Here is a 20,910-nt window from a genome sequence, read left to right on the forward strand (position 1 = left end):
CTGGCCACCTGCGGAATTCATCAACATTGGATTAACCCCTTGTGTTCAAGGAAACTATAGGTCTTGCTTAATTTTGTCAGTCATTTTTAGTCTTCATGACTCTTAAAGGGAGTGTGTCACCAGAACCCAGCATATCATCCCAGTCCAGGTTGAGGGTCACCTGAATCAAAAATAGTTTTCTGCTTACACACTGACGCCTCGGTTTCAGAGATATTACCATTTTTGTTAATATGCAAATTAGCTCTATAGAGTAATGAGGATGAGAGCTCGTTTGCATATTGATGAAAACAGAGATATCTTGGCAATGGAGACCCCAATTCACCAATATGCTGGTTCTGGTGACAAACTTCCTTTAAGCAGCAGGAAGACTTGTGCATGACATAGCTGAAGAGATCTGTAGACGTGGGTAAAGGAAGGTAAAGTTAAAATAAAATGGTTTGATAAATAAAGACAGAATTCTAGACAAAAAGAAAAAAAAAAAAAAAGAACAAACAAAACCCATATATATTACATCTGATTTATTGCAAAAGTTGGCAAGATCATTGCCCGCATTCTCCACCAAAACACAGGAAACAAACATTTATTCTACTTATAAAACCAATAAAATTGTTTATTATTACTTTTGTATTTTTAGTCAGTGTCACAAGGATTTTTTCCCTTCGCTGGTCACTTCCTGAGATTTCAGGGTATTGAGCTCAGTCTCTTTAGAAAAATAATACTCACTCCTCCTCCCCAGTGACTACATGAAAAGAAGTCCCAAACTGTGAGAAAACAAACCTTTTTTATTGGATTAGCAGCCAAAAATATTAAAGAAAATTGTTTATAAAACAAACAAAAAGGGACAAATGCGCTCGGTGAGACGGAGAGAACATGTTACAGCATGAGGGGGGAGGGGGGGGGGAGGGAAAGGAAAAAAAAAAAAAAAAAAAAGTCCTCCTCAGTCTGGATGATGATGGGGATTCAGCAGCGATTTGCACTTCCTAAAACACAGATGAGGCAGTGATTATATATAAATAAGAAAGGGTTAAACAATATAGCAAAGTGGGAGGACACAAACAGCCAGAAATAAGCCCCTCCCAATATAACAGAATTATCGTCATAAAACTTAGTTGCAAAGCATCATGCTCTTACATTTTGGAACCATGAAAGGGACTTTTTAAAAAAAAACAAAAAAAAAACAAAAACATATTTGGTGTGACCTTTGCCCTTTGGAGGAGGAGTCCTGGAAGTGATGATACGGCCTCCAAAGTTATAGCCCTGATCTCGACATCGTCCAGTCTGTCTTGGATGTCATGAAGAGACAGACGGATTGGACAAGCCTACATCCACAGAAGATCTGTGTTAGTTCTCCAAGATGGCGGCAGGAACAACCTCCCTGCCCAGTTCTGCCAAAAATTTTCTGCATGTACAGAGACGAACTGATGGAAGGCAAAGGACAAAGGTCACTTCAAATACAGATCGGATTTGCATTTCTCTTGAGCCATTTTGTTAATTGCCAAATATAAACCCTTGTTTCTGAAAGCATTCTTGCTTTGCAGCATTTTTCCCCACGCATGCCTAAAACTTTTGCACAATACATGCGGACGTATTAGGTGCTCTGCACGCACACACCTGTTCTCACTACTGGGCCTTAAGGGAATAACAAGTGACGTTATAAGACATTGTGCAAAGTTTTCTGTTCTTGAGATGAATCATAAAGTTACACCATAACATGATGTGAATAGGACATTGCCACCCGGCATTGGTCGCTGGGGGGGGGGGGGGGGGTTCAAATACCAAATGGCACAAGGCAGGGGCTCCATTACAGATGTTGCATTGGGGTCTAGAAGCTCCATGTTACACCTCTAGACCTTAGGCTTGTTTTAATGTTAGGTACCCGACCTCAACCCTTTAAGGAAGTCCAAACATAGCCAAAGGGAATGGCGCCCAGCTAAGCACTTCAATCCCTTTGCTGTATCCACCAGTGAATGGTGGGATCTAAGCACGTGGACCCCTTACCAATCACTACTACAAAAATGGACAACTAAAGGCTCATGGGCACTGGTGCAAAAGTTCAGCTTGGGACCCCCTTCCCTTTAGGATACAGAGTTCCAAATTCCCTGCAGAGACATCAAGACAAAGTCACATGAGCTGCCACTAGGGGAGCCCAGGAGCTGACTGTATACTGTAATTACACTGAACTCAATGCCAATATAGTAAGCTCCTGAGCTCCCCCTAGTGGCACCTACAGGCAGTCAAGAAGGGATAATTTATCTTGAGGTCTTGACAGAGGATTTGGAGCTCTATCAGAAGACTTATACTTATAAATATATCCAAGATTTTTGATCCCTAAATAGGAAAACCAAAAGGAATTTCAAGGGCGACTCCTCATTACCTGGAGTAATAAGCTGTTGTTCCTGGGCTCTGTTCCTTTGCCTGGAAAAAAAATTAAAAATGACACAGATTAGGCAGGTATACTAAAAAGATGGAAGGCATGCAGGCGATCCGACCATAATGCAAGAGGGTCAGTGCATATTTGGTCATAAACCAAGTCTATGCCTGAACTAGCTGCAACGTAGAGCCCTATAGATGGTGCTAGGTTACTTGCAGCCATTGTGCAAGTGTAATATGGAGTTCAGCCTAGGCTAGTGCAATGGCCAGGATTCTGGGATCAACATACCGCCCAAACATCTCAGATTCAGCCAAGGACAGTCCTGGATTATGGGTGCTGTCCCACTATCCTGGGAGGTATGTCCCAGATTCAAGGAGGAAGCAGATGGATTGAGTATAGTGGTGAAGCAGGGAACCTCCCATGTCTAAAACTGAACACTTGAAGCCAATGGGCCTCATGGGAAAGGGGGGCATTATACTGTGGGGAAGACATAGGAGGACATTATAGTGTGGGGCCACATAGAGGGTGACAATCAGCACGGCAGTATAATGTAGGGGCTATAAGGGGACATTATACTGTACGGAGACCACAAGGATCAAGATACTGCATCAGGGGGACCAAAGGAGCCTTGTATTTTGTGGATGGACAAAGTCGAAAATGGGTAGAGTATATCTATATATAATATCTAAGTTTGCCTATTCATGGCCCTAGTCAAGGGATAGGAAATCTTCGGCTCTCCAGCCGCTGTGCAACTACAACTCTCATCATGCTCCATTCACTTCCATGGGAGTTCCAAGAACAGCAGAGCCAGTATGCATGCTGGGAGTTGTAGTTTTGCAACAGCTGGAGAGCCATACGTTCCCTACCCCTGGCCTAGTCAAAAAAACCAACCCAACCATCAATGTGCACAGCAAAAACACAAAACTTACTCTTTCTTCTGGTTGAATTTACATCGGCATTTTCCACCTTAAAAGATAAAAGAATAAGAATTTATAAGAATTTAGACAAAATCTGAGCTTTAAGACTGACGGTAAAAATTAAGAACATGGGGATGCGGCCGATCAGCAGGCCATGGGTGGAGAGCGCCAATGTTTACAGTCATAACAAGCCCCCGGTGGTGACATCTGTATAACAGTCAGAGGCCATCTGTACCGCCACCTGCTGGACTCGGTATGAGGATCCAAGAACTCCAGGAGGAGACAACACAGCAAAGAGCTCAGTCATCATTATGTGGAATGTGATGTCCGGAGGTCTGTAGGATGTGACGCTCAGCTCAGTCCCATACACAAGACCTATAGTTATAAGTCACTGATTATACATCTTAGGCTGGTCTTACACGACCGTAGTTTAAGTCCGCAAATGGTCCGCAATTGAGGGTTTTCCATTGAGGACCATTTGCGGACACATTATAGTCAATGCGGCCTCTTACACCACCGGCAATTTTATCCATGGTGTGCCGGGCCGCAACCGAGGTCCGCACTTTTTGGAACATGTCCGCAATGGCCGCAATTCACGGCACTGCATGGACTCGCCCATGGAACTCTATGGGCGAGTGCAGCAGCTCACGGACATCTGTGGAGTGTAAGTTGATGATCAGCAACTAGTGTTGCTGATCAGCAACTTGCGGACCGCAAATGCATTACGGTCGTGTAAGACCAGCCTTAAAGTAAACATTATCTCCTTATGTAGTCAACATTTTTCTGAGAGATGTCCATGTGGCTGACAAGCAGTTGAGCGCTGTACTTGCTTGTACTTGCCTCTGTCAGTGTCGCAGACTTTGCAGGGAGACTTGTGTGTAAGCTTGAGCTCCTTACCGCCCGATTCCTTATCTGTGTGGTCATCATACCATAAGGAGAAATAGGGGCTTGAGTCTGCTCTGAGACACTGACAGCAGAGACTGGAGTAGATCTGCAGCTGGGAAAGATGTAGGGAGGCAGGGGGGGGGGGGGGTCAATGAGCCACTATGTTTTATATGGAAGGCCATTATAAGGAGTGTGCAGCAGTCGTGCGCAACATATAGGGGGCGTGCAGCAGTCCTGCGCAACATATAGGGGGCGTGCAGCAGTCCTGCGCAACATATAGGGGGCGTGCAGCAGTCCTGCGCAACATATAGGGGGCGTGCAGCAGTCCTGCGCAACATATAGGGGGCGTGCAGCAGTCCTGCGCAACATATAGGGGGCGTGCAGCAGTCCTGCGCAACATATAGGGGGCGTGCAGCAGTCCTGGGCAACATATAGGGGGCGTGCAGCAGTCCTGGGCAACATATAGGGGGCGTGCAGCAGTCCTGGGCAACATATAGGGGGCGTGCAGCAGTCCTGGGCAACATATAGGGGGCGTGCAGCAGTCCTGCGCAACATATAGGGGGCGTGCAGCAGTCCTGCGCAACATATAGGGGGCGTGCAGCAGTCCTGCGCAACATATAGGGGGCGTGCAGCAGTCGTGCGCAACATATAGGGGGCGTGCAGCAGTCCTGCACAACATATAGGGGGCGTGCAGCAGTCCTGCGCAACATATAGGGGGCGTGCAGCAGTCCTGCGCAACATATAGGGGGCGTGCAGCAGTCCTGCGCAACATATAGGGGGCGTGCAGCAGTCCTGCGCAACATATAGGGGGCGTGCAGCAGTCCTGCGCAACATATAGGGGGCGTGCAGCAGTCCTGCGCAACATATGGGGGGCGTGCAGCAGTCCTGCGCAACATATAGGGGGCGTGCAGCAGTCCTGCGCAACATATAGGGGGCGTGCAGCAGTCCTGCGCAACATATAGGGGGCGTGCAGCAGTCCTGCGCAACATATAGGGGGCGTGCAGCAGTCCTGCGCAACATATAGGGGGCGTGCAGCAGTCCCGGGCAACATATAGGGGGCGTGCAGCAGTCCCGGGCAACATATAGGGGGCGTGCAGCAGTCCCGGGCAACATATAGGGGGCGTGCAGCAGTCCTGCGTAATATACGGAGGTGGGCCTAGCGTTTTACCGGACAGAATAGTTCAGCAGCAACACTTTTTTGGGTGGGAATTTTTTTTTTTTTTTTTGGGGGGGGGGGGGAGGAGGGGGTGTCTCTTATGTAGTAAGTTGGCTTAGTCTGAATGATTGCGGTGGCATTTATTGCATTATCCTATAAGATGGCGTATAGATCTATAGACATGCAAACAAAAAAAAAAAAAAAAAAAAAAAAAAATCGGCCTAGAATATTGAATCTATTTAGAAGAAAAAGGCAAATAAAATCACAGATTCTGCAAAGAATTTAATTTTCAATTTTGTCTGGCGCCCCTAAAGGTCTGGGAGTGGAATTACAGCTCTGTTCTATTGAAGTGAATAGCTGCAATACCAGACACAACCTGTAGAAAAAAGTGGTGCTAACGATGAAAAAAAGCAGCAGAGTTTTCCTTTAATTTCAAGAATTAAAAAAAAAAAAAAAAATTCCATTCAATGTTATTGTTGCACGACTCACTTATTAAAATGATGATCCCCATTGCACACAGCACTCCGGCCACAATGAGCCCAGCAATCTTCAGGGATTCGTAATCTGACAGGGAAAAAAAACAGGATTATATGGTCCGATAAGTGTGCGGCAGCTATGGGTTCCCTTTATTAGAAGGGGAGGGGGTCCTATTCCTTCATATGAAGTTGCTTACCATATTTGAACGGGTCTCGCTCTAAAAAGAGAAGAAAAAAAAATGTAAATGGTAAAATTATCACTAAATAACCAAATATCTAGCTGAAAGGTTGTTACAAGGGACCACACACAGGTCTGTTATTCTCTACCCCGTACCCATCACTTGGGGACTGATTATTATGTCTCTAATAAGGGATCAGTAGAGGAGGATCCTCGTGGGCCGTCCTACCCTGCAGCTAATTGGACAAGGTGAATGTATAACCCCCAAGGTAGCTATACTTACTATAGAACAGGGTACCACTAGCAACAATTGTTACCCTATAGGGCGTTTTTTGTCAAAAAAAAAAATATATATATATATCCTATTAATATTATAAATGTGAAAGTTTGTGAGTTTGTGGGTTTGTGTGTTTGGATGTTTGCATGTTCGGATGTTTGTACCTCAATCACGGAAAAACCGCTTGACCGATTCGGCTGAAATTTTCCACAAACATAGTTAATACACCCGATTAAACAATAGGCTACTTTTCGTCACAATAGCGCACATACGTTTGTGCCAGGACCCCCACAAAACCCAAACTCACACCACTATCTCTGCAATCTCACACACTTTGGACCATAGCAAGCCACAAAATTCCTATTGCCCTCTACAGCCTCGCCCCTAACCCCACACAATCTCATATACATATACTTTACCACTTTGCCCCTCCCCTTAACGATACTCCAGGAGGTTCTCTTTAACGCTCCGGAGCAGCCATGTTTGCCGACCCCCACCGCTCTTGACAATCCGCGACACCGCCCACCCATGTCAATACCCCTAGGCGGTCTAATAAATGGAATTTTTTTTTTTTTTTTTTTTAAAAAAGTAAAAAAAATAAAAAAAAATAAATAAAAAGGATTAAAAATTCAAATCACCCCCTTTTCCCTAGAACACATATAAAAGTACTTAAAAACTGTGAAACACATACATATTAGGTATCCCCATGTCCGAAATCGCCCGCTCTACAAAGCTATACAAATATTTTTCCTGTTTGGTAAACGCTATAGCGGGAAAAATGGTCAAAAGTGCCAAACCGCTGTTTTTTCACTGTTTCGATTCTGATAAAAATTTGAATAAAAAGTGATCAAAGCAATAACATTTCCCGAAAATGGTAGAACTACAAAGTACACCCGGTCCTGCAAAAAAAGACGCCCTATACATCCCCGTACACGCACGTATAAAAAAGTTACGGCTGTCGGAATATGGCGACTTTTCAAAAAAAAAATTTTAAACACAGTTTTGGATTTATTTTAAGGAGTCAAAATGTAAATAAAACCATATAAATTTGGTATCCCCGGAATCGTAACGAAACACAATACAGGGGACATGTCATTTTGGTTGCACAGTGAACGCCGTAAAACCAAAGCCCGTAAGAAAGTCGCAGAAATGCATTTTTTCTTCAAATCCACCCCATTCTGAATTTTTTCCCTGCTTCCCAGTACATTATATAGAATAAATAATGGTGGCATCATGAAGAAAAATTTGTCCCAGGAAAAATTAAGACCTCATATGGCTCTGGGAGCGGAGAAATAAAAAAGTTATGGGGTTTAGAGGGAGGGGAGTCAAAAACGAAAATCAAAAAATGCCATTGGCGGGAAAGGGTTAACTTCAAATACTTCTGTCCCAGACACTATGTACAGTTTATACCAACACCGTATATATAGCAGCTCAAATACAAAGTAACTTCAACACAAAAGTCTCAAGTACTGTCTGAATTACAGCAAAAACAAGATACAAAGTTACATTTCATATCCCACACCTTATACACAGTACGAAAACCTTACCCGCGCCTGTATATACCCACTGCTACAATCACCGCAGACGAAGTCGCGGGTACCAGCTAATTAATATATATATATATATATATATATATATATATATATATATAGAAAAGGGGAATGAGTAAAGGGGTATGGTTGTGGGGAAAACAGTGCAGACCATTACTCCCAGTCAGCATAATTTCTACATCCTTGGCCCCAAATCTGTACTAGTGACTGCCTACCTATATACAGTTTATAGTATTGGTTCTCTAAGGGGCGACAGGGTTATTGGCCTCCTCAAGCCCCTCATTCCATTGGCCTGACCTGGTTTTGCTGCAGTTTCATGAACTACCATAAAAGTCTTACAAGGAGTCCAAAGAGCTCCAAGGATAAGTCATGGCAGACAGGCCCTCCATTATATCAGTGTATCTAGTGGGCTCTGGCCCTTACTACAACAAAGTCCCAAAGGGCTGGTAGTAGATAACCCCATACGAAATGGACTTCAAAGCCAATTACTTGCCATAGGCGGAGTCACTAGTAGGCTCTGGTTCCAGTCCCTTGAGGCCAACAAAGTCCTACAAGCTCTTTTTATAGAGATCTATCCGGGGGCCCAAACCATGGAGAGGTGGAATGCTAAAAGAGCTGTAAGACATTGAGTCCGACAGAAGCCATTGCCTATAATGGGGTCCATCATGTGTCCGCTGTTCTAAAACCGGCGGAGGAAAAGTCTTCCATGCAACAGAGACCCTCCGCAGAGGTGAACCCAACCTAATGTCGTAGTAAAGTAGATATTCACATTGCTACAAATGTAACTTTTTGTTTATTTTTGACTCCATCCAAAAACATTGGATCGTTTTTGGAATGTGACTGTAATTCTTCTAGATATTTTCTAAGCGGGAGCCCGGACCTTGTTCATATGCTTTGTTGGATGACTTTAGAGACACTGACCTTGTTCGGATCCGCGGCTGGCGTGAAGAAGAGGCACAGCTACAACAGAGAAGAGAGCGATCAGATGAATACAATCAGATTATACGGAATCTGGTCAAACAGGATAAGATGACCTGAGGCTTTATGGCTGGGCTCGCTGTTTTTGTAGAAAATGTTGTAAATAGGGGTTTTTTTGTCTGTCTGGAAATTTACCATACAATGACGTTGGACTTGGGGTATGGACCTGAACACTATCAATAGACAACCCCCAGTAATCCCCCCCCCTCCCCCATGGTACTTTCCAGCACATTAAAGGCTATCTCCCAGTATTAGGGTTACAGTATGGTTTCTACATTGTAGCAATCATTTCCAAATAGGTGTCAGGCTCCGCCCACTTGATGCCCTTTTTATCAAAACGGTGTACCCATTTAGACAGCTAAGCCCCTCCCACATGTGAAACACAAATACAGCACCACGGCGAATTGATGGGCAACTTTCATATAATATCTGGAGTTCCCCTTTAAGAAAAGTTATTTGTCTTGATTCATGGATTATAACAGATATTTGGCGTCCTCGGATTACCACGTGACCTGGGTTGTGACATCACTTCTCACCGGTTTCCTACTTACATGCCAGCATCAGAAACAAAGAAACACAGATGTCCTGCATCTTCAGATCAGATGATTCCAACCTACCGGGAGCAAAACCAAGAGTAAACAGGCGCACCTTGTTATATGGAGGACGCAAGCCAAGTGCTCGACATGAGCGAAACCTGACAGTGTACAGGGACAGCGTATCTAAGCCTATCGTGTGTGTGTGATACTGTCAGCTGAGCCACTGTATCTAATCCCATCATGTGTGATACTGTTCTACTGAGCTGTGATACTGTATACTGAGCTGTGTATCTAATCCTATCCTGTGTGATACTGTATACTGAGCTGTGTATCTAATCCTATCCTGTGTGACACTGTATACTGAGCTGTGTATCTAATCCTATCCTGTGTGACACTGTATACTGAGCTGTGTATCTAATCCTATCCTGTGTGACACTGTCTACTGAGCTGTGTATCTAATCCTATCCTGTGTGACACTGTCTACTGAGCTGTGTATCTAATCCTATCCTGTGTGATACTGTATACTGAGCTGTGTATCTAATCCTATCCTGTGTGATACTGTATACTGAGCTGTGTATCTAATCCTATCCTGTGTGATACTGTATACTGAGCTGTGTATCTAATCCTATCCTGTGTGATACTGTATACTGAGCTGTGTATCTAATCCTATCCTGTGTGATACTGTATACTGAGCTGTGTATCTAATCCTATCCTGTGTGATAGTGTATACTGAGCTGTATCTAATCCTATCCTGTGTGATACTGTATACTGAGCTGTGTATCTAATCCTATCCTGTGTGATACTGTATACTGAGCTGTGTATCTAATCCTATCCTGTGTGATAGTGTATACTGAGCTGTATCTAATCCTATCCTGTGTGATACTGTATACTGAGCTGTGTATCTCATCCTATCCTGTGTGATACTGTATACTGAGCTGTGTATCTAATCCTATCCTGTGTGATACTGTATACTGAGCTGTGTATCTAATCCTATCCTGTGTGATACTGTATACTGAGCTGTGTATCTAATCCTATCCTGTGTGATACTGTATACTGAGCTGTGTATCTAATCCCATCATGTTTGATACAGTCTACCGATTTGAAGTATCTAAGCTTATTATGTGATACAGTCCAGTGTATCCAAGCCTTGCAGATCTATGTGGCTATCCTATAAACCTTGTATACATAAGTACAATATAATCTCAAAAAAACCACTACAAAACCCATCATGCACCCCCCGACTACTCCCAGGCCCCCCTATAATACATACATATAGAGAAGGGGCGAAACCAGCTACGTAATAAATGGTCGCCCAAATGCGTTTACACTACAGGCCCCACGTAGGCCTCACAGCATCGCCCCCTGTCAAGTGTTTGTTGACTACAATCCCATAGACATCAATGTTATGGCTGCCCCCATCAGCTTGGCCTTCCGCAGGCCTCCATACTAAATTCAGCATGGTTGTCATTGCAACGAGGGGCTGTAGTGATGGGGGGCAGGGAACGGATTCCAGCTCATTTGGCCTCCATTGAATGTGTACAAAACAACCTGGACAGGACTCCAACCAGATGCGGCGACGGCAAGGAGAAGAATTTCCTTAAGGAAACCATAAAAACATCCCATTTGCAAATCAAAGGCCTGGACTCCCGGCCCCTCCGCTCACATCTGCTCGCTCCTCATGACCCTTCACAGAACCAGTTTGTTTTGCTTCTGGAGATGATGAAGTCAGCGGAAATATCAGCCAAACTGGTTTCTGAAGGGGATGTAGTGCGGCCTAGTGAGAAACCCCCACCTGGTACATTCCCATACAAGATGGCCGCCAACTGACAACAAAACAGGAACAGGTCTAACCCCCTCCATACCCCACATCTGTATACACCACTCATCCATAACATTAAAACCATCTCCTAAACAGCTCCGACCCCTCGTCTGAGGGTATGGATACCACAAGACTTGTGACGGTGGCCTGTGGTATGTAGCACCGAGACGTCAGCCGCAGATTCTTCAGGGGTTACTTATGGAGACTGGAGAATTCAAGGACAGTATTTATACCTCGAGTCGGCGGAAAAGTTGCCTCATTCATAACGTGTGCGCCACCACCTTGCAGCACCCACCCCAAGTCCTGTAGGTTGCTGCGGCCTCCAAGGATTGGACTTGTTTCTCCAGTATATATAATGGTTGGTCAGATTGACCTGGGAATTTAGGGCCCGTTCACACGGCCCCAGAGGGGGCGGACTATGGTGCGTAATTCACGACATATTCCGCACCCTCACAATGGTGGTCTATGTAGACCGCCAGGCTACTTTTTCCCGTGAGTGGCGAATTCCACGGCAGCAGCAACCTCCGTAGTCGGACCATTCATTTGAGCCTACTCTGGAGGGGAGAAGCAGCGACCGCAACAGTCGTGGCAGGCGGGTTTTGACCCGAGAGTGACGCGGCTCCCCGTGTCACTCTCTGTGCCAAAAACAGCCATACCCCTCCATGTGAACATAGCCTGAGAGACCAGACATCACCTTGAACTCTGTCTTATGCCCTTGTAGTGTTAGTGGGGAGTTGTCCTACGGAAAAAGAAGCCACCACCATGAGGAGACGTCTGCTCGGTCACCACTGAGTCCTATGAGTTGGCCTTGGCATTTCGGATGTCATGACGCTTGGCGTACCCATCTGCAGGAGGCTCAATCACAGGCCTCAGCGGTGACCCCAGGTCCATGACGTCATCCAAGAGAGCCCCGGACACTGCATGGAGGCCCGAAAGACGTAATGGAAGGGGAGCATTTATTTATTTATTACCATCCTCGGCCCTCCACCCAATATACTCTGTGGTCGGAAGAGAATCCCCAATTGTTCTGTTTCGTTACAAATAGGGTTGTGATTTCAGGATGGATTTTAAAATCCGATTTCCAATCATTTTCTCGCCGATCCCGGTTAAGTTACAAACTTAATATGGGCCAAACCCAACTTGTGTCCAAGTGATTCGACCATCTCTACCCACAACGTGTCCACGTTCACCGATTGTCCAACCTTGAGGCACTTTTAGGAGGTACTGACCACTACATACTATGACCAGATGCCATGGTCACCAGATAACATTACGCACTTCACCTAGTATTAATGTTGTGGCTGGTCCATGTATACCCCATTAATAGTAGAACGGCTGATATTATTTAGTGGTAAGGATGAGGCAATGAGAAATAGACAACACCCGTTCCCTCCCACCATCACCTCAAGGCCTGGGAATCGCTGGCACTTTTTTTTTTCCCCCTAATGTTTTTGAAGAGTCTTGGCTGAAAATCAAGATATGACCCAGCAGAATCTTGTGTAACCGACTAATGAAGCAGAGCTGTGCGCGTTACAGCAGATCCTATCATGGGTCAGGGGCAGTTCAGACGGATACGGGCTCATCAGGCCTATTGTGTGCAGAGTTATCTGCTCTAAAGGGATCAGGCAATGGCAGCCGTCCAGAGAGCAATAGCTGTACTGTTCCAGAAGTGGATGAGGCAGAGACACAAACGTGTAATAAGTGAGATGGTGTGACTGTGCTGGGCGGTGTAGTGTGGTGGTGTCCAAAACTGTAATAACAAGGTTCTCATGTGGTCATAAGAAATCCAGCAACACTGCCCCCTGCAGTGATCCTATAAGGGGGTGACATCAGCAATGGTGGATAACTCAAAGGTTTTCTGGAAGTCCAAGGACTGGGAGGAACTTAATATTTATGGTACAGACACAGTGATGTCACGGTGCAGGGATAATAATGCACAGGGTGACGTCACGGTGCAGGGATAATAATGCACAGAGTGACGTCAGGGTGCAGGGATAATAATGCACAGAGTGACGTCAGGGTGCAGGGATAATAATGCACAGAGTGACGTCAGGGTGCAGGGATAATAAGGCACAGAGTGACGTCAGGGTGCAGGGATAATAAGGCACAGAGTGACGTCAGGGTGCAGGGATAATAAGGCACAGAGTGACGTCAGGGTGCAGGGATAATAAGGCACAGAGTGATATCAGGGTGCAGGGATAATAAGGCACAGAGTGATGTCAGGGTGCAGGGATAATAAGGCACAGAGTGATGTCAGGGTGCAGGGATAATAAGGCACAGAGTGATGTCAGGGTGCAGGGATAACGCACAGAGTGATGTCAGGGTGCAGGGATAATAACGCACAGAGTGATGTCAGGGTGCAGGGATAATAACGCACAGAGTGATGTCAGGGTGCAGGGATAATAACGCACAGAGTGATGTCAGGGTGCAGGGATAATAACGCACACAGTGATGTCTCAGTACAGGGATAATAATGCATACAGTGATGTCACGGTGCAGAGATAATGCACAGAGTAATGTCAGGGTGCAGGGATAATAATGCACAGAGTGATGTCAGGGTGCAGGGATAATAATGCACAGAGTGATGTCAGGGTGCAGGGATAATAATGCACAGAGTGATGTCAGGGTGCAGGGATAATAATGCACAGAGTGATGTCAGGGTGCAGGGATAATAATGCACAGAGTGATGTCAGGGTGCAGGGATAATAATGCACAGAGTGATGTCAGGGTGCAGGGATAATAATGCACAGAGTGATGTCAGGGTGCAGGGATAATAATGCACAGAGTGATGTCAGGGTGCAGGGATAATAATGCACAGAGTGATGTCACGGTGAGGGTTAATAATAATGTAATAATAATATGCGGCGGAGGAGGAATAATACACACAGCAGGGGTAACCACGAATCGACAAAGTAAACTTATAATGGGGACATATTTAACTTTCAGCAAATCTCTGTCCATCACCAGCACTCACTACACCTTATAAATTGTTATACCTGCACTTATCTAGAGGCCATGTTGGGTATTGCAGTTTATTAAACTTATTTTTCCTTTCTAGTCCTGGACGGCTCCTTTAATTACTGGAAAGTCTTATTTTTAATGCAAGACACCTCTAAGACACTTGGCGATGTGCTGGACCTAGTGAGGGCAGACAAGTCCCAGGACCTTCCATAGAAACAACAAGGCCAGAGCCGGACATGGGGTTGCTGGGGTAACCTTGGAAGCAAAGAAGAAAAATCCTAAGAAAGGAAGAGAAATAAGAAAAGAAACCGGCAACTCGGACAAAAGGGAGGAACGAAGGAGAAGAAGTTCTATAAATAAGATTGGGATTAGTATACAGGACGGAAAGCGGAAGGAACACTGGGAGAGAAGAGTCAATGGGGGCAACATGGCCGCTCTCCAGCTCTATCAATGAGAACTTAGAAGCCCTAAGCTGAAGCCAAATTGTGCATAGAAGACTGTCATTCAGCTTTCCAAAGACCCTGAACGGCATATCAATCTATAATGTATTTATAAGGTTTGAAATGCTTTCTATCCCTGAATCCCTGGAACGGTTCAATAACTACAACCCCCAGCAAGTACTGCTCTAGTGGCCGGTAGGTGGACTAGCCCCTTCTAAGGTCCATCTGCTGACCAAAGTTAAAGGCAGGGATTAGCCCGGATTACTGAGATATCGTGAAATCACCTCCCCAACAATGGGCTTGTCTTGTGTAAACTTGTCTTTATTGCAACATTGTCAGCATTTATCTGGGGCCGGTGCTGACTGGTTATTGCAGGTGTCTGCCATTATTAAGTGTGAGCCAATGTTTAAGTAAATGACACATTGTAACAGAAGTTGGCAGTGAGAATACCAACGTGCATCAGATACCCTTTAGGGCATTCCTGTGTCAAATGCCCTTTAGGCCTCTATGCATGGTACAGTCGCAAGAATGCAAAGGGTGAGAGCCGAGAGATCGATTTTGGCCAAGTCCACTGTGGGGTGACCCATCCTGTGTGGTCTTAATCTAAAGGGGTATTCTCCATCTTGTAATGTGATGGTATATGATCAGGTCCCCTTCATTATTATTCAGAGTCACTGTGTACATCTATCTAGGGCAAGATATGCAAATGCCAAGACTTGTGCCAAAATCCTGCCACGGCTTTTAATAAGGGCACCTCAGGCCAATGAGCTGAACATGTAAAAAAACACTTGGCATTGGACAAAGGTTCTCCCTGTCTCTGGTGAATGGGCCAGCCTGAGAGCTCTCCTGTTCCTTCCTGTCGCCAGAAGTATCCTTGGTTTCAAGAAACTCCTTCCTTAAAGGGTCTCCACATTTGACACCATGGAACAACATAGACAGTGCAGTCACAATATATACCCTGTATTATACTCCAGAGCTGCGCTCACTATTCTGCTGGTACAGTCACTGTGTCCATACATTACATTACTGATCCTGAGTTACATCCTGTATTATACTCCAGAGCTGCGCTCACTATTCTGCTGGTGCAGTCACTGTGCACATACATTACATTACTTATCCTGTACTGATCCTGAGTTACATCCTGTATTATACTCCAGAGCTGCGCTCACTATTCTGCTGGTACAGTCACTGTGTACATACATTAAATTACTTATCCTGTACTGATCCTGAGTTACATCCTGTATTATACTCCAGAGCTGCCCTCACTATTCTGCTGGTGCAGTCGCTGTGTACATACATTACATTACTTAACCTGTACTGATCCTGAGTTACATCCTGTATTATACTCCAGAGCTGCACTCTCTATTCTGCTGGTACAGTCACTGTGTACATACATTACATTACTTATCTTGTACTGATCCTGAGTTACATCCTGTAATATACTCCAGAGCTGCACTCACTATTCTGCTGGTGCAGTCACTGTGTACATACATTACATTACTTATCCTGTACTGATCCTGAGTTACATCCTGTATTATACTCCAGAGCTGCGCTCACTATTCTGCTGGTGCAGTCACTGTGTACATACATTACATTACTTATCCTGTACTAATCCTGAGTTACATCCTGTATTATACTCCAGAGCTGCGCTCACTATTCTGCTGGTGCAGTCACTGTGTACATACATTACATTACTTATCCTGTATTATACTCCAGAGCTGCACTCACTATTCTGCTGCTGCAGTCACTGTGTACATACATTACATTACTTATCCTGTACTGATCCTGAGTTACATCCTGTATTATACTCCAGAGCTGCGCTCACTATTCTGCTGGTACAGTCACTGTGTACATACATTACATTATCCTGTACTGATCATGTGACGGCTTATTACATTCTAGCTCTATATCTGTCACATGATCACTGAACTGTGAAGATTCTGATTGAATAACTTTAGACATCTTAAAAATTCGGACAGAAATAGTTATAGTCCTATAAGGAACCCCCTTGCGTGCCAGAGAGGCCACAGACTGACCCCTATACACCCAGGGTCTACCCCAGTTCAGGTTTCCCTTCTCACCAGCCCCCCACATCGGACACACAATATCCCGCTGTAGTAACCCAACACTCAACCGTTCCATGTGGCTGCCTCATAGACATGACATGCAGCAGGTATCGGAGCTGGACACCTGTTGTCTGGAGCAGTTACTGAGGACTAGAATTCTATTCATTGGGAATACTTCTGACCGAGAGGGGAAAGCAGAAAGTCAGAGACATACATAGCCCCCCAATGTATTGCTGTGAGACTACAACCCCCAACAGGCAGAATACTGGGAGTTGTACTTAGCTACATGTGTATATTAAAGGGAGTGTACATAGCCACCGCGGGTTTAGCAGGTGGAGCAGGGAACTCATTTTAATGCATTTCTCCCCTTTTAGCTTATTTTTCAAACTCCCATTAAGGTTTATTTGCATGAAACTGGAAAGCCCCTTTCAGGTTTTAGAAGAGGGGCAGGACCTGTGGGCAGGGGTTTACAGGAGAAACTTTCCCTTTAAGTTACCAAGGGCCAACAAGCAAATAAAACCAGCAACCTATAAGTACACTGACAACTATATTGTAGGTTTACCCTACAATTCCATATTCCTAGACAAAAACTAATCCCTTCCTAAGATCAGGAAAACAGAAGTGTAACAACCATTCTATATAATTTAGAGTTAGAACTCCAGAGCTGTATTCAAAATTCTGCTGGTTATTGTAAAAAGTTCTGACACATCAGATGCTTGTAGTGTGCATGAGGATGACACCGCCCAGAAAATCAACAGTGCAAGCTTTGTGCAAATACCAAAGTGTTTGAGTGCAGCTCTGAAGTATAATACAGGATGTAACTCAGGATCAGTACAGGATAAGTAATGTAATGTATGTACACAGTGACTGTACCAGCAGAATAGTGAGTGCAGCTCTGGAGTATAATACAGGATGTAACTCAGGATCAGTACAGGATAAGTAATGTAATGTATGTACACAGTGACTGTACCAGCAGAATAGTGAGCGCAGCTCCGGAGTATAATACAGGATGTAACTCAGGATCAGTACAGGATAAGTAATGTAATGTAATGTATGTACACAGTGACCATACCAGCAGAATAGTGAGTGCAGCTCTGGAGTATAATACAAGATGTAACTCAGGATCAGTACAGGATAAGTAATGTAATGTATGTACACAGTGACTGTGCCAGCAGAATAGTGAGTGCAGCTCTAGAGTATAATAGAGGAAGTACACAATGACTGAACTGTCTATGTAGATCTATGGTGTCAGATTTGGAGACACTAAGAAAAGAGCTTCTGGAAATTCCAGGGGGAACCAGGGAATCCAAGGACACTTATGTAGGCAGGGAAGAGCAGGAGAGTTCTCGGGCTGGGCCATTCACCAGGGACAGGGAGACCATTTCTCAGACGCCAAGTGCTTTCGGACATGTTCAGCTCTGCAGCTCATCGGCCCGGGGCCCTTAGGAAGACTCATGGCAGGATTTTGGCACAAGTCTTGGCATTTGCGTATCTTGCCCTAGATTGATTTACAAAGGGAACATTTGCATTCCAAAGCCTGAGATGGGCGGCCAGAGAGCTCACCTCCAGCAAGTGTAGACAGGATGGATACAGGGAGCCAGGATTCTGGGCACGGGATCATAAAGTGGGGTGGGTGGGGGGGCTTTATTGTACACTGCCTGAACATTTGGCATTGGGGCTTCAGATATCACGTGACTGCAGACAACAGGATGACCCCACAGCTTCACCATCATCAGCCATGTTAATAAAGGGTTAACATTCAGGGAGTAACAGTTAAGCAATTCTCTCTTCCCTTGTGTCATTGCTTCATATTATACAGCTGCTATGCCTGAAGGGGTTAAAGAAATAATAATAGAGAGTACAGAACATTGTGCAGACTCGTCTCCAGCGGTGAGAAACGTGCGACACACCCAAAGTAATATAATCCTAATGCTGCAGGTAATGCAGGGAAGGATGGAGGCGACTGCTGTGCCAGGGCCGGGCCGGGGGCAGCTCAGGTACATGGTCAGAGGCCGGTGTATCTAAGCCTATCATGTGTGATACAGTCTGTTGGACCAATGTATCTAAGCCTATAGTGCGTAAAGCTTGCACAGAACATGGCCATTGTCAGGCTGGAAGTCACAGGTGGATGTAGTGCAGCGCCTGCCCTTCTGTAATGTTTCAGCAGACCCCAGTGATGCACAGCATGCCCCCTATCCTGCAGAACCCAGTGATGCACAGCATGCCCTCCCCTATCCCGCAGACCCCAGTGATACACAGCATGCCCCCCTATCCTGCACTGCAGACCCCAGGGATACACAGCATGCCCCCTATCCCTCAGACCCCAGTAAGACACAGCATGCCCCCCTATCCCACAGACCCCAGTGATGCACAGCATGCCCCCTATCCTGCAGAACCCAGTGATGCACAGCATGCCCTCCCCTATCCCGCAGACCCCAGTGATACACAGCATGCCCCCCTATCCTGCACTGCAGACCCCAGGGATACACAGCATGCCCCCTATCCCTCAGACCCCAGTAAGACACAGCATGCCCCCCTATCCCACAGACCCCAATGATACACAGCATGCCCCCCCCTATCCCGCGGTCCTCCATTATACATGACATGTCCCCCTATCCTGCACCCTGTAGATAAGCGGCAGCAATAACCTTATCAGAAACTGCCTAAAGTTATCACCGGCCACAGAACATGGAGGGAAAGGACAGACCTTGGCACAGTCAGAAACAGATCTATACGAATCTCTTCATGGGTTACATGACCCCGGCCAGCAGATCTCCAGGAGATTCCTCTACATCAGATCCTGCAGCCGGGACCTGACCCAAGAGCCCAGGAGGGAGAATATCAAAGAAGACTTTATATAACTGCTGGAGGACAACCACAGATGTCCTAACCAGGAACCACAGATGTCCTCACCGGAGGTGGTGCACAAAACTACATTACATGATGGGAATGGTAGTGCTGCAGGCAACTATCACACATAATAGGGCTAGATACATCAGATAGTATTGCACATACTAAGCTTAGATACACTGGACAGACTTGGATACACCTTGCACCTCTCCCTACGGGGGCGCCCACCTTGCACCTCTCCCTATGGAGGCACCCACCTTGCACCTCTCCCTATGGAGGCACCCACCTTGCACCTCTCCCTATGGGGGCACCCACCTTGCACCTCTCCCTATGGGGGCACCCACCTTGCCCCTCTCCCTACGGGTGCGCCCACCTTGCCCCTCTCCCTACGGGTGCGCCCACCTTGCCCCTCTCCCTACGGGTGCGCCCACCTTGCCCCTCTCCCTACGGGTGCGCCCACCTTGCCCCTCTCCCTACGGGTGCGCCCACCTTGCCCCTCTCCCTACGGGTGTGCCCACCTTACACCTCTCCCTACAGGGGCGCACACTTCCGTCACCATATTTTGGATACATTTTTGCTATTTAACATCCACAAAGAAAGCCCCACAAAGTGATGAAACTAATATATAACTGACTGTGACCCTTTACTTTCTTGAATCCGCCATCCCATAAAACTAAAACTAAGAAGACAATAGCAAACCATTACAGTATCAGCCTCACCATAAGAGCTAACACTCCAACATGAAAGTGAAGAACAAGAAGAGAAAGACACAAAGTAGTAAAATCCACAACAGTAAAGTGTCCGCAGCTTTAGCCGGACCCTGCAGAGTCAGCGCTGGACTCTTACCTGGGATAAGATGAGGGAGATGAGCTCAGTCCAGAGGAGGCAGAAGAAGTGATCTGCCCAGTGTAGCCCAGTACAACCCAGTGCAGCCCAGTACAACCCAGTCTATCAGCCACCCCTCCCTGTGCAGGTGAGAACAAGCCCCACAGGCCGCCCCCTCCCTGCCTGACACCTCCACCCACTGTGGGGGATGCTGCATTAACCCTCTCATCACCAGTCACATCAGCCCTGTCTGCAAAGTTGTGTATGGTGTATTTAGAATGTGGCCGAATCGACAATAATCGCGACAATATTCTTAATTCTGACTATTAAGATGAATAGAGCGCCCCCCATAGACTATAGACCTGCTGTCAGCAAATGGGAGCGTTCCTGTTTACATCCAGAGGCGGAAAACCTGCACAGACCTGATATAATTCTCACTGCTGAATGTTTGTTACAATTGTATCCAGTCTAAACAATCCTCTGTGATCTCTACAGCCTGGACTGATACATTGTAACGAACTTATCAGGGCAGGAGAGAGATTTCTGCTGCTGATGCTGCTGATATGTTTAGTTCACAGGGATTGTTTGGACTGGATATTAATGTAGCAAATCCTCAACTGTGTGA

At 45.8% G+C, this 20,910-nt stretch overlaps 1 protein-coding gene across 1 annotated transcript; it reads right to left on the reverse strand.

The window, feature by feature from the left end:
- Nucleotides 1-762: 762 nt before the first annotated feature.
- Nucleotides 763-20,385, reverse strand: FXYD3 (FXYD domain containing ion transport regulator 3). Its single transcript, XM_075277931.1, has 8 exons — nucleotides 20,307-20,385; nucleotides 9,340-9,401; nucleotides 8,732-8,770; nucleotides 6,003-6,023; nucleotides 5,819-5,893; nucleotides 3,301-3,337; nucleotides 2,375-2,415; nucleotides 763-980 (listed from the first exon to the last, which is right to left on the reverse strand). The coding sequence occupies exons 2-8, from the start codon at nucleotides 9,377-9,379 to the stop codon at nucleotides 961-963; spliced, it is 273 nt and encodes a 90-aa protein (XP_075134032.1). The 5' UTR covers nucleotides 9,380-9,401; nucleotides 20,307-20,385; the 3' UTR covers nucleotides 763-960.
- Nucleotides 20,386-20,910: the final 525 nt, after the last annotated feature.

The sequence above is a fragment of the Leptodactylus fuscus genome, chromosome 6 (genome assembly GCF_031893055.1).
Source record: "Leptodactylus fuscus isolate aLepFus1 chromosome 6, aLepFus1.hap2, whole genome shotgun sequence".
Classification (NCBI taxonomy): Eukaryota; Metazoa; Chordata; class Amphibia; order Anura; family Leptodactylidae; genus Leptodactylus; species Leptodactylus fuscus.

Bases quoted from the DNA above. Each gene is read 5' to 3' on its own strand.
- FXYD3 (XM_075277931.1), bottom strand. From the start codon at position 9,379: ATGCAGGACATCTGTGTTTCTTTGTTTCTGATGCTGGCAT. The intron at 5,894-6,002 runs GTAAGCAACTTC...TTTCCCTGTCAG, and splicing joins GCGAGACCCGTTCAAATATG to ATTACGAATCCCTGAAGATT. The intron at 981-2,374 runs GTAATGAGGAGT...TCTGTGTTTTAG, and splicing joins ACAACAGCTTATTACTCCAG to GAAGTGCAAATCGCTGCTGA.